Source organism: Strongylocentrotus purpuratus, unplaced genomic scaffold (genome assembly GCF_000002235.5).
Source record: "Strongylocentrotus purpuratus isolate Spur 01 unplaced genomic scaffold, Spur_5.0 spur5_scaffold_12, whole genome shotgun sequence".
NCBI classification, from domain to species: domain Eukaryota; kingdom Metazoa; phylum Echinodermata; class Echinoidea; order Camarodonta; family Strongylocentrotidae; genus Strongylocentrotus; species Strongylocentrotus purpuratus.
In genome coordinates, this window is record NW_022145597.1 from 13,482,182 (window position 1) to 13,496,620 (window position 14,439).

At 38.5% G+C, this 14,439-nt stretch overlaps 1 protein-coding gene across 1 annotated transcript in view; it reads left to right on the plus strand.

Moving 5' to 3' along the window:
* The first annotated feature begins 423 nt into the window (after window positions 1-423).
* Window positions 424-14,439, plus strand: part of LOC100891946 (tetraspanin-6) — a 44,686-nt gene continuing 30,670 nt past the window's right edge. Inside the window, exon 1 of the mRNA XM_030981856.1 lies at window positions 424-636. Coding sequence (XP_030837716.1) covers window positions 556-636 — 81 coding nt within the window. The 5' untranslated portion in view covers window positions 424-555. The remainder of the gene's footprint in view (window positions 637-14,439) is intronic.

The window sequence follows — 14,439 nt, forward strand, 5'->3', positions numbered from 1 at the left end:
TGTATCCGAAGTCTAAGTTTGTTTATATCGACGTCAAGAATAGCGAAGCCAAAGCTTATGTACAATTTCAATTGGGGATGCGAGGGTCTTCTTGTTCAAGACGGTTTTCCCGATATATTATTGTTTTGTTATCGCTGGGCTAAATTTTGCGAGCTGATCACGCATCCTCACGCTCTTAGAGTATTGCGTATTAATGGATAAAAATAAATGATACGACTAGGAAGATCAACTAGTATAGAGAGTTAGCTAGCGCTACGTGACGTTTTCAGAGTTCTGGTGGTGTGCAGAGCGCCGAGGCAAGATGTGGACGACTAGACTCCGAATACCAGTCGGTTTGTAAAATTTTATTGGAGAAAAGCCTAGGGCAGGGTGTAAAACGGAAACGCGCGGGCCGGGCAGTTTTGCATTGCGGATTGCACTTGCAATTGGAATTCATCTCATCAAAAGTGCTATCGCAAGTGCTCTCCATCTCCTGCCAGCTGGTATCTGGAAAATCTTGAATTACTTGTGAAGATTACGATTTCTTTATTTGTGAAGGTAGAATAAACATCCAGCATGCCACCGAAGAGGTTTCAGACGACGGCCGCCATGGCTTGTGTCAAGATTCTTTTGACAATCTTCATCGTCGTATTTTGGGTGAGTGCTTTCGTTGCTTATTTCACGCCCAGAGCAGAGCGATCATGCATGGTTGACTGTTCGTGTCAACTCTGCCGAGCTGAGCTGGCAAACGGCCAGTGGCAGCACACACCCAGGCCCAGTGCAGTGGCAATGGCATTGGCAAGCTCTGGCATTTGCAGAGAAATTTACCCATGATTTGCATTCTTTTTATTTTTTGTCAGAGAAAAGAAAATATTTATTTTTAGTCAAACTATTTTTTCTTAAGTAGGCGTAGTCTCCCTAGATCTAGAATCTAATCATTTCATCCAATTTTTAGAGCCACAAAATGATTAGAGTCTATAGTATAGGGTCTAGAGACTCTACTAGGTCTAGACTTCTAGATCTTTATAGTTCACAATAATTCATATTAATTATCATTATTAAATATAGGAATAAACTGTGTACAATGTAGCTCATTAACTTGATTGCTCAAAATCGATAATGAGCAGCAAAATGGGGAAAAGGAAATACTTCCGTTGCAACTGCAAGATTCCTGAGGCATTTATTATACATGTAAAGTGGTTAAAACCCTTGATGAGAGATACAATGTACAAATACAAGGGTAAATTGATATTATACTAATATATGAGTTTGTTCCTAATTGATTCCTTAGACTTGAAATGTCCTCACAAAGAGAAAATCTAAACTTCAAATCAATTTTCAATAATTTAGTCCATGTCTAGTATAAAGACACCAAGTTGCTTTGATGGAATGCAAGTGCTACTGAAGTGAAAGGCAGGAGAATGAGAGAAGCCAGATTGGAGAGTTTGAATGAAATCAGACGAAAATTAGGACACGTAAAAATGGGGGAGGGGGGAATAGACATACATGTACATTGTCTGTGGGCAAGCATGAATCTGATGACTGGGGTAATATTCTGTTCAGAGCCAGGAGTTAATGGCCTTCTGGCCCCAAATAGATGATATAATATAGTATTAATGACTGCTTTGAGAGAAATAGTTGTTTTATTACGCTCAAGGGAAGGTTAGAATTGTGCTATTCCCCGAGGCTTGCCGAGGGGAATAGCCCAATTCTAACCTTCCCGAGAGCGTATGAAAACAACTATTTCTCGAATATTAAAGCAGTCATTAATACTTTTATATGCCGAAAAAAAATAGACTAAAAAATGAAAAATTAAAAATATTTATCATTTTTGTCGAAGACGGGATTCGAACTCTTGCGTACAACATGAGGTGTACCGACAACCAACGCTTAGACCACTCGGCTATGGCCCGCCGTTAACATGCTCGGCAGTTTTCTCCAATATATACATTAAAATGGATTGAAACCGGCTTCGCGTGTGATGAATGCTTCGCAAAAGCTCCATATACGGACTCTTCTTTTACTTTTGCAATGCATATTGGCACGAACTTAGATCAAGATCTATCGGCAGATGTTGTTTTTAATACTAGCAGTCATTAATACTTTTATATGCCGAAAAAAATAGACTAAAAAATGAAAAATTAAAAATATTTATCATTTTTGTCGAAGACGGGATTCGAACTCTTGCGTACAACAAAAGGTGTACCGAAAACCAACGCTTAGACCACTCGGCTATGGCCCGCCGTTAACATGCTTGGCAGTTTTCTCCAATATATACATTAAAATGGATTGAAACCGGCTTCGCGTGTGATGAATGCTTCGCAAAAGCTCCATATACGGACTCTTCTTTTACTTTTGCAATGCATATTGGCACGAACTTAGATCAAGATCTATCGGCAGATGTTGTTTTTTTGTTTTTGGAAGTTTATTTTCGTCTTCATGTCAACAATGCAAGATAAAATTGTCGGTAAGATCGATCGAGATTCAATTGTATTGAAATTACCGACCAATCCTTCGCACACATACGGCATCCTCCATCGCTCAAACCATTTTTTAACATGTAAACCTATGGGGTAACCATGGACGCTGACCAACTTTTTTTAATAACCATGGTTATTAAAAATATTGAAATGTTTTATGCATGGTTACCGAGAATTTTACAGGAACAGTTGAAGTTTATGAATGCAATTCGACCAATCAGATGGCTGGATTTCTTAAGTGAGGTATATAAAGTGTGTTCAGTAGACTGTTGAGACTTGAGAATGTTGAGATTCATGTACCATGGATGTTTGTATTATACATCATCATCATCATATTAAAACACTATACATGTAAAGGACTAAAGATGTGTACAGGTGTAGTTCTACATTAGATATAAACCCATAATAAATAGGATAAAATAAATTAAAAATAAATGTGGTGTTTAATAATTACATGAATACATGTACTGTTCATAATTGCAGACTAATAAAAACAATAACCTACAAATGTACATGTTGTATGTATTAAATGTAGATAATATTATTTTATTTGAATTTTTAGTAGGGGTATCAACTATTTCCAGTATTCCACAGCCTTATTATTGTTGATGGTACCTGTATGGTGAAATGACAGGACATACAGTACAATACAGAGAGAGAGAGAGAGAGAGAGAGAGAGAGAGAGGGGGGGGGGGGAGGGAGGAAGAGAAATCGAATGAGAGGAGGGAGGAAGAGAGACAGGAGGAATGAGAGAGAGAGAGAGAGAGAGAGAGAGAGAGAGAGAGAAAGAGAGACTGAGAGAGAGAAGGGGTGTCGGGGAGGGGGGAGGTAGAGGGGGAGGGGGGAGGTAGAGGGGAGGGAATGAGAGGAGGGAGAAAGAGAGGGGGAGGGAAGGAGAGGGGGAGGTAGGTTTGTTTAACCTGCCTGCCTGGATGGTAGGGAGAAAGAGGGAAAAAAATCAGAGAGCAAGTAGAAAAACCCCAGCTTATTTCTATATTACAAAGCATGTGAATATTAGTTAGTTGACATTGTGATAAGATCTGTGTCAAAAAGTTCCGGTCTGGTCCACTTGGCGTAGCCTGTTGAAAAGATGAAAGAAATGAAGGAAATGGTAATCTCGCATAACTTTGTTTGCTCCATTCTGTATTAAGGGGATGAATAGAAAGACTTATTTATTTCACACTGCCTGATCCAGGTATGGTGTTGTCACTTGTCAGTGCAAAATATAGCCATCAATCTTTTATTAGTATTACTATGTTCTAGGAGTAGGACAGGTACATGTACATTTACATGTAAACAATACACATAGACTGCTCTGATTACGTCAAGTTTATTTCTTTGTACCACCATTGGTGTACATTGTGTATGTACAGTACATGCATGATTCTTATGGGGAGTTGCAAGAAAGTTGCAATCAATTTTAAATCCTCAAAATCAAGCGTAAGTCTTGCGATTGATCGCAACTCAACTTTCTTGCAATGCCCCATTAGTAAAGGGGGAGAGAGAGAGAGAGGAGCTAGATTTAGCTAACTTTAATTTAATGGTTAAAACTTTAATCCTAACAAATTCCTAGGAAATTTAGGAGAATTAGAGGAGCGTTGCAAGAAAGTTGCGATTGATTGCAATGCAACTTTCTTGCAACGCCCCATAAGTGAGTGGAAAAAACAGGTGGGGTCAAAAGACTTATTTTTAAGAGAAAATAAATGTCATATCCCAGAATTGCATTGCAGTGGAGGGCTTCAGAACTCCTATTCAGAACTATGTTTTGGAGGGGGTTGGAGAGAGGGGGAGGGGGGGGGGGGAAGCTTGAGTGGTTTGTATAAAGTCTGTGTTAGAGGGGAGGGGGGGGGGGTGGGGACTGTTTAGAAATCTGCCCCTTTTGTGCCCCTGGATTTTCCACTGTATACAGATCAGTAGGACTTATCATTATCCTTGGAGAGTGTACATAAATAGGCAGTTGCAGGACAACCAAGGCCAACTCAAAATGGATAAATTTGCTGAGAAATAACTCATGTTTGAGACTCAGGAAGATTTTAAACATCATTCAGATACATGTAGGTACTCTGTGTATAAAGGAGTGTAGTTCAGTATCTCCATGCTTCTGGCTTTTTTATTTAAAAAAAGTTAGGGTTAGGGCAAGGGTAACAATTGAGTTTTAGAGTGGGCCTAAGGTGATGTTGATTTTTTCATGTATTATAGGCCCATTTCGTCGTAGGTAAAGTGTTAAATTTTGTCCAATTTCATTCAAGCTTTCACCAGTTTAAATCTGATTTTTTTTACTTCTTACCTCTAGAATAATTTGCTATCAAGGTTAGATTTCCTTTAAATGTATTAGTATTAATTGTTATTGATGCAAAATACACATACATGTAGGCTGGTATGTAAATTCAGTTAGATAAAAAAGGAAAAAAAATTGTGAAAAAATGCTGTGGAAAGAAACCGATACGACATTGTACATGGAAATTGTACTAGCACTTAAAGCAGGGAAGTTGGCATTTTGTGCTGGCATATGTAGAAAATGAGTTGTGGCGATGATGATAACAACGGAGATGACCTTTGTGAAAGTAAGGGGGATTTGTAGCGGAAAACAGATGGAATCAAGTTGAATCTGTGATGCGATCTCCCATCAACTTGGCAGTGGCCATCTGTTGTCTAGGGTGTGTGTGTGTGTGTATGTGTGTGCTAGCTGATACAGAGAGTAGATGAGAAGAGTCAGTTGTAGTAGTCTGCGTGCACAAACCTTTGTCAGTCTTTCATAACAGTAGAGTCTGCTCTGTGAGACTATAATTGCATGGTCTACTGCAGCACATAGGCTCTGTACTTTAGCTGCTCCCCCCATGCAGACAGAGATTCGCAGAGTTATGCTCAGCTCAAGGCCCGTTTGGAATTGTGTTAGAAGCGTCGAATGGAATCTGCGCCTGGCCGCCTGCAGACTAGAGCCCAACAGTCTGTGACTTGATTATTAATCATTTGAATTAAACAAGAAATATGTTGATCCAACAAGAATTAATTCAATGCCATTTCTGTACTTTTAAAATGTTAGGTCTAAAAAGTAAGTATGCTATAATATTAATCTCATCAAAATTTTGTCAAGAACACTATTATTTTCAGAAGATAAGATGTGTTATATACCTCACTTAAGAAATCCAGCCATCTGATTGGTCGAATTGCATTCATAAACTTCAACTGTTCCTGTAAAATTCTCGGTAACCATGCATAAAACATTTCAATATTTTTAATAACCATGGTTATTAAAAAAAGTTGGTCAGCGTCCATGGTTACCCCATAGGTTTACATGTTAAAAAATGGTTTGAGCGATGGAGGATGCCGTATGTGTGCGAAGGATTGGTCGGTAATTTCAACACAATTGAATCTCGATCGATCTTACCGACAATTTTATCTTGCATTGTTGACATGAAGACGAAAATAAACTTCCAAAAACAAAAAAACAACATCTGCCGATAGATCTTGATCTAAGTTCGTGCCAATATGCATTGCAAAAGTAAAAGAAGAGTCCGTATATGGAGCTTTTGCGAAGCATTCATCACACGCGAAGCCGGTTTCAATTCATTTTAATGTATATATTGGAGAAAACTGCCAAGCATGTTAACGGCGGGCCATAGCCGAGTGGTCTAAGCGTTGGTTTTCGGTACACCTCTTGTTGTACGCAAGAGTTCGAATCCCGTCTTCGACAAAAATGATGAATATTTTTAATTTTTAATTTTTTAGTCTATTTTTTTTCGGCATATAAAAGTATTAATGACTGCTTTAATATTCGAGAAATAGTTGTTTTCATACGCTCTCGGGAAGGTTAGAATTGGGCTATTCCCCTCGGCAAGCCTCGGGGAATAGCACAATTCTAACCTTCCCTTGAGCGTAATAAAACAACTATTTCTCTCAAAGCAGTCATTAATACTATACTATTACCTCAAATGAATGCACGTCTGACTCTAACTCTTAACAGAATGTATTGGTCTGCAAAAAAGACTACTTGTTTCCCAGACAAGTAGTCTTACGCATCATGACCTTTGTCTTGACCCATGTCTGATTCAGTGGGAGCAGAGAAGGGTTTTGTTTTGCGGCTTCATCAAGTCCTGCTTTCGATACAAAATCTGGACAACTGAGTATTCGTGGGTACAGTAGATGTAATTATCATGAAGAAAAAGGGCTTCAAGTGTAGTATTCCTCACGAAAGAGAGAGAGAGAGAGAGAGAGAGAGAGAGATGGATGAAATAAAGATAATCAAATGAATTGGAAGTCACTTATAGATGCATTTGTAGAGTCAGACAAAAGTACAGGCGTAATTTCTAAGCCGAACCAAATACGAGAAGTGTCTACAAGATCTGTAGGTGTATGTCTGTATGAAACTTGAAGGGAGTGACAGAGGGTGGGGAGGACTGCAACTCTCCAATTAACTACAGTAACCAAACATATGGCTCTTTTTGTATTTTGTTCATTAATAACTTAATATACCTGAGACAGCATTATTTACTGGAAAGAATGAAAGACTTCACAGTAATATGCTATAAATGGATATATGTGATACGCATACATGGACATGTCATGGCAGTAACTGTCACCATAAGAAGGGGAACAGGAATACCCCTACCCCTTTTCACCCTGAATGAGTTGCATGTTTACATAAAGTGCATTTGTAGGTCATGACCATACATGTAGATATTCAATAGTTAACATGAGGAAAAACAATAAAAGAATGCAAAATCCCAGAATAGTTTTTCCTGAGGAAAGCACCCATTTTTGCCCTGTTATTTCAGCAGTTCATTTTACATTAATACCGTATATATGATGATGAGTCATTGATTTAAATAACAGAGAAGAAACATTATCAAATAGTGCAAAGCATGGCAGAATCAGCGTATTGATATTTGACAATTTAATTTAAACTCCAGTTGTAGCAACATTTAAGCAGGACCTCCCCGATTGGGACAATTAAGTTTGCGAGTCTTGCGTGTTGTAGGTGTACCCGGTGGGGTCACTCCCCTGCAAAGAGTGACACGTATGACCGTTACCACCAATGCATATAACCCCCATTTGCGGTCAATTTCAAGGACATTTTGTGAAATTTAACCCCCTTTTTTACGTCAAAACAAGGACAAAATTGTACTTTGGAATACCCCTATTTATAAGATTGTAAGGACACTTTCACAAATTTACCCCTATTTCACCATATTTCAAGGACAAGATTCGGCTCCGAGAATTTTTCTTCCCGGTTTTCTCTTTTCCCTTTTCCTGACCCCTATTTATCAATTTCGGGGACACCTGTGCAACCCTATTTTCTTTATTTCGAGGAATATTTTGTCCGTGGACATTGCTTGAAATTGACCCCTTTTTCTCGATTTTGGTAACGGTCATGCGGTCCGGAAGTCACATTGAGTGACCCCACCGGGAGGTGTACATTGTACATGTACAGTGTAGTTTATGGGATTGACTGCTTTATAATTAAAGATTCAAAGGTTGTGGACTTGTGGGTTTCGTTTCAGCCCTACACTGTAGTATGACAATATATCAATCCTTATAAAGCTAGGCGATCTATGCATATTGCCTCTCTCTACACAGGAGCATAACAGAAGTTGCTTACACAATGTAGGATGTACAAGTTATTATTTTACAAGTATCTTGTTCTTGAAAACACCTAATATTTTATCATTAAGATAGATTCCGGAAATTCAGTGGTCACAAAGAAAAGGAAGCTTCCTTTCATTGAAAGAAGATGATCTACTGTACTTTCTGTACGTCATTGAATATATCCATTAATGATATCAATTATCATGAGTCATATAGTATTGCAAAATATGTGATGTAAATTCTGACTCACAACTAGACTACTGCCTCGCATCAGTTCCATCAGTAGCTAGGTTTATACGAGAGCTTTTTATTTTAAACGTGAGGTTATCTTTTTTGTAGTTACATGTAAGGACCATGCGGGTGCACTCGTTTTGGAAACTAAAACACAAACACCGTGAGCGATCTTTTAGTAAACGCGAAAAACTAGCAGTAGCAGCAGGTAGTTTCAATGACGGCTTGCTCAACTTCTAGTTTAAAACTGAGTTCCTTAAAACTTGGAGGTTTTGCACACTTAAAGTGTACCAATCCCCCCAAAATATTTTGTTCTGTACATGTAGTTCTACAGTATGTCGTAATACTTCGAAATATAGGCTGCTAACATTACATTTGTAAACAGATTTTGCAAGTTTAAGATAAAAAGACTCTCGATTGACGCGCTGTCATAAAATAGGGCTCATACGGAACCCAAGTTCCTTGTGAGCAGTTATTGTTATTCTTTATTTACTTCATATACCCTATCTTGTACTAATTAGGTGATTGGAACAGTTTAAAGATTAAAGTAAAACTGCTTGTATGATGGTACCGTGCGAACACAGCTTACTGTATGCATGAGTGTGGCAGTTCATGACTTACAATGCAGTTCATAAATCAAGGCTGCTTGATATGACACTGGCCCTGGAAGCAGGATTGGAGGAACAGACATTGATCAAGATCAGAAGTGATATGCAGCTGTGAGAATTCACATTCAGGGGCATGGATTTTAATGAAATTCATCTTTTCCAACTAGTGCTAAAAAAAATCCTAATCTTGGCTACAACAGAAGCCTTAATTTTTATGATTTTATCAGAGAAACAAGGGTTATATTTTACAATTTTTTTTTCAGTTATCAGTTTATATCTTTGTGGTGACAATATCCACGATTGATTGACAAACAGTAGCAACTAGCAATGTCAAACAACATCCTTCAATTTTTAAAGAAAATATGGTAGTTGAGAAAATGAAAGAATTTTTTGGTGTACATGTGTACTGTACGGCGTTATGTGTTACTTCAGTATATGTCAATTTATATGAAAGGAGCTGGTACTTAGATTATTAATTTGTAGGTTATACAAAAATTGCCAATTTTTTAAAGTTCTAATATTGCAGCATAGCCAACATGCATTGCCTTCATATTTTGCTGTTGCCCCTTTAAATTTAGCTTTTGGGGAAATTACATAATCTGCAGCTGCTTGCATGCTTGCAAGTGTAAGGGGATGTGTTAATACACTGCAGCTGTCTATATTGAAAGCTTCTGTGACAAACTGACAATTAACATATTCTTTCATTTCCGAACCTCTCCATAATCATTAAATCTGATTTGTTTCTCTTTTTTGCTGGTACACTGTAGTTTACAATTTCATGAAGTGTATTGGGTTTCCTCGTAGTAACAATGCTAGTTGTTTTGTTTTTTAATGATAAGGGTAGGTACATGTTATGTCCACTCACAGGAAAATATTCCTCCCATATGGTTCAATTGAACAGACTCTTGAGTGAATATGGTTTTGCTCCTTCTCTCATAGAGGCCTCATAAATTAGCTGTCCTCATTGAAAGTGGGGAAGGCTTGATCTACCTGGATTTAGGCGCCAGTCTAAAGTCTTTCTTTCTGTCTTTCAATTTCTCTTTCTCTGTCCCTTCTATCTCGCTTCTCAACCCTCCCTCTCTCAATTTTTCTCCCGTCATCCCTTGCTGCCTCCCTCTCCCTCCATCTTTCCTCCTTCCCTCCTTCCTTATCTCTCCTCCTTTTCCACCTGTCCCTCTCCCCTCCCCCTCCCTCCCACCACCCTGTCATCTACAGTTCCTCCCTTTCTTCTCCTCCCTCTCCCTCCCTCCCTCCCTCCATTCCTCCCTCCATTCCTCCCTCCATTCCTCCATTCCTCCATTCCTCCATTCCTCTCCCTTTCTCCCCTTCCTGCTTCCCTCCCTCCCTCTCCCTCTCTCCCTCCATTCCTCCATTCCTCTCCCTTTCTCCCCTTCCTGCTTCCCTCCCTCCCTCTCCCTCCCTCCCTCCATTCCTCCATTCCTCTCCCTTTCTCCCCTTCCTGCTTCCCTCCCTCCCTCTCCCTCCATCCCTCCATTCCTCCATTCCTCTCCCTTTCTCCCCTTCCTGCTTCCCTCCCTCCCTCTCCCTCCCTCCCTCCATTCCTCCATTCCTCTCCCTTTCTCCCCTTCCTGCTTCCCTCCCTCCCTCTCCCTCCCTCCCTCCATTCCTCCATTCCTCTCCCTTTCTCCCCTTCCTGCTTCCCTTCCTCCCTCTCCCTCTCTTTCTCCCTCATTCCCTCCCACTCTCCTCTTCACTCCCTCTCACTCCTTACACTCCTTCTCCCTTCCTCTCCCTCTTTCCCCGCCCCTCCCTCCCATCATTCTCCGCCCCTCCCTCCCATCATTCTCCACCCCTCCCTCCCATCATTCTCCACCCCTCCCTCCCATAATTCTCTCTCATCCTCTCTCTCTCCGGGTCTCCCACCTCACCTTTCCATTTTATGTAATAATCTTGAAAGCTCAATTTTTCATGCGAGAAAGTCCTCCCCGGTGTTCATTATGTATTGTTCACGTCATTAATGGGTCGTGTGATATATAAATGTAGTGTGCTTGCATGTGAAGTAACGATGAAGGATCTTCATCTGAGAAAGGCTCAGCGTGTGTGTGTGCGCCATGTTGTTCATAATACAAGTCATGTTTTTATACACAAAAGGCATTCAAAGAAGTAATTGCATGTACATATTCAAAGAAGTAATCACAATTTGCATGTACACTGTACGGTACATGTACATACTGTACATGTATTCAAAGAATGGCTGCATCCTATTATTCTTATGAGCCGTTATTGAATCATTATCCCTCTCTTTTTAAAATACTACTGCTACTACTTCTACTTCTACTACTTCTACTTATACTTCTACTGCTACTTCTACTATTTCTACTTCTACTACTTCTACTTCTACTACTACATGTACTTCTACTACATCTACTTCTATTTCTACTACTTCTACTTCTACTTCTGCTCCTGCTTCTACTACTGCTTCTACTACTACTACTACTACTACTACTACTACTACTACTACTACTACTTCTTCTACTTCTACTACTACATGTACTTCTACTACTTCTACTTCTTCTACTTCTACTGCTTCTACTTCTACTAGTACTACTTCTACTTCTACTTCTACTACTTCTTCTTCTTCTTCTTCTTCTTCTTCTTCTTCTTCTTCTACTGTACTACTACTTCTACTACTACTACTACTACGTCTACTTCTGCTACTACTACTGCTACTACTACTACTACTACTACTACTACTACTACTACTTCTACTACTACTACTACTACGTCTACTTCTGCTACTACTACTACTTCTTCTACTTTTACTTCTTCTATTTCTGCTTCTACTACAGAATTTGAAGATAAATTACTGAGTCTGAGGGAAGAAGTGTGTTTTAAGGGATCCATTTGTGAATGAAGAATTATTTCTCGACATAAAACATACAGTAATTTGTAAATCAGCATTTACATTGTTTTATTCACAATCATAACACAAGACAGGTAAACCGGTGCCAATCATCTACCAATAATGTGTGTGCAGGTAGCAACATGTACATGTACATATTCATGTACAAATTAATGACATGTAATGCATGAAATTACATGTAGGTCACCAGCATTAGGGCTAATGTTGATCTCTCATTGTACAAAAGAAGACAAACAAACACATCCGCATTGCAATCTTTCTTGCTTTGTAATTCCTTACAAAACTATTCAAATGAAACCAGAACATATTTGTTCTATAATATGACATACTGTATAGCGGCTGAGTGCAGACGTTTGGTTATTGTCCGTTAATGTTTTACATGCGTCTGGGTCTGTAGTAGTTTGGCAAATGGCGGTACAGATAGAGCTCGCTCATTTTGCGGCCGGTGGTTTTTGGATGAATTGAGTCAAATTAATTTTGATTAGAATTATTAGATGATGGTAATGAATAGGGGCAATATAGTATGCGAGACTGCTCGTGTATGAACCTGCAATACATGCTTGGTTGGAGAGTAAGCTGTATTAAACATGCAATATATGTTGCAGGTTAAAATGGAAACATTTTAAGAGAAGGTTGAGTTCTGGGAAGAGGTGAACAATAATTTGTGAGCGTTATCAATCTATCATGCAAGTGTGGTAGAACATAAGATAAAAATAGCTCCCTGAAAACTGAAAAGCAAGGCTCTTCAAATGCCTTAATATTCTAAATATGACGTGTACATGTATGTAACGTCATACAAATCGGGACAGATTTTCTGTGTACAGCGCTTTTAACTTGACCAAGACTGGGCCAAATTTCTTATCATTTTGATGATTCCAGAACCTTGCAGTACACATCAATACTTTTGTGCTAGATGATCAACGTTTTTTTATCGATTCCACAACGTTTCTTTCACAATGCAATCGCATGACCAGAGCTCCACTTTATCTTTAAGTAAAGAAATGGCTTTTTTATGAATGACTATGACCAGCATGACAAAAAAGGATCCTACAAAGTATGAATAATTTACAACTGCATACTGTTTACTTGTATTATAATGATTCTTAGTGTATCTTTTATCATGTAAATACTTTTGTAAACCCTGGGCTGCCATGCATGCATATTTTGAATAAATAAACCATTATTATCATAAGTAGGATTTAATGATGTTTGTTTGCTTGTTTGATCATCAAAGTAGGATTTAATTGATTTTGATGATAATCCTCTTTTAATAGAAAAGAGAAACTACATGTAGCAAAGGGAGTCGTACTTGTGTGATTTGCTTTAAAGGTAAAGACCAGTTATGGTCATGCGATTGCATTGTGAAAGAAACGTTGTGGAATCGATCAGAAAAGGTTGATCATCTAGCATCTAGCATCTGCAAGGTTCTGGAATCATCAAAATGATAAGAAATTTGGCCCATTCTTCGTAAATTTACAAGCACTATACACAGAAAGATGTATATGGGACTACCCTACATGTATATCTCTCACAGACCATGAGAGAAACAAATTCACCAAATATATGAATTAGTAGGCGGTTTTCCGGCAAATTTTTTATCATCATGTATTACATGTAGTCAAAACATATTCTTTCACATGATTGGTAATGAGAGCTTCCATTTCATTTTTTGAAATTGGGGCGTTTCCAATACTGGTCTTTACCTTTAATAGTCAAACTAGTAAGGGGTTTATGCATACTACATGTACAGGTACAGATAAGACCATGATTAATATTCTAATCTTAGAGTCAGAAGGATGTTAAATCTATTTAAAAGTATCTGAGTGCAGTCAATGCCTTTATGGCTCTCAGCAGGTGCACTCTACAAAGCCTGCTCCTAAAATGAAAAATGAAATGCTTAGTGCAATTTGCATCTAGTCAAAGTGGTAAGGGGATTTAGTACATGAAGACCTTCTTAAATATCGTTAAAACCATGAGTAGATCTCATTAAAATCATGAGAAAATCTGATCAGAGCTAAATGGATGTTAAATCTATTTGAACTATTTGAACTGTGGTCAACACCTTTCTGGCTGTCAGCAGGTGAATTTCACAAAACCTGCCATTAAAAAAATTTAATACTTGATGCAATTTGCAGAGCAAGAGAAGGATGTATTACAATGTATGGTAGGCAGCATAGTATTAAAATGTCAAACCGGTTATAATTTATAAGTATGAGTATGAAGCTAGAGGAAATTAAAATGCGTAATGGCTTGGTTGGTGGAGCGTCAACCATAGGTTCATTTACACCGCCAAAAAACCATCTTTTTTTTAGCCACATTTACACTACTAATTCTTAAGTTGTGACTGTAGTAGTGCGCATTCACCACTTGTCGCTGTTCTGCATGCGATAGCATAGAAGTGAGGAGAGTTACGTAAGCAAAATCAGGAATATAGTTCACCGATGTTACAAGATTGAGCATTTACATTGCAAAAACAATAGCAAAACAAGTTTTGGTCAGAGTTTTAAAAAGACACAAACCACACTCTAGATTTGTGTTTTTAATTCCGGTTTTTCATCAAGTTTATGGGCAGTTGCGTAGCAACTTCCGACAAAATTCTGGAATGTAAGAAAATGCAAGTGCTTTTTGTTTGTTTTTTGCTTGCAATGTAAATGCTCCTATTGTATACTGA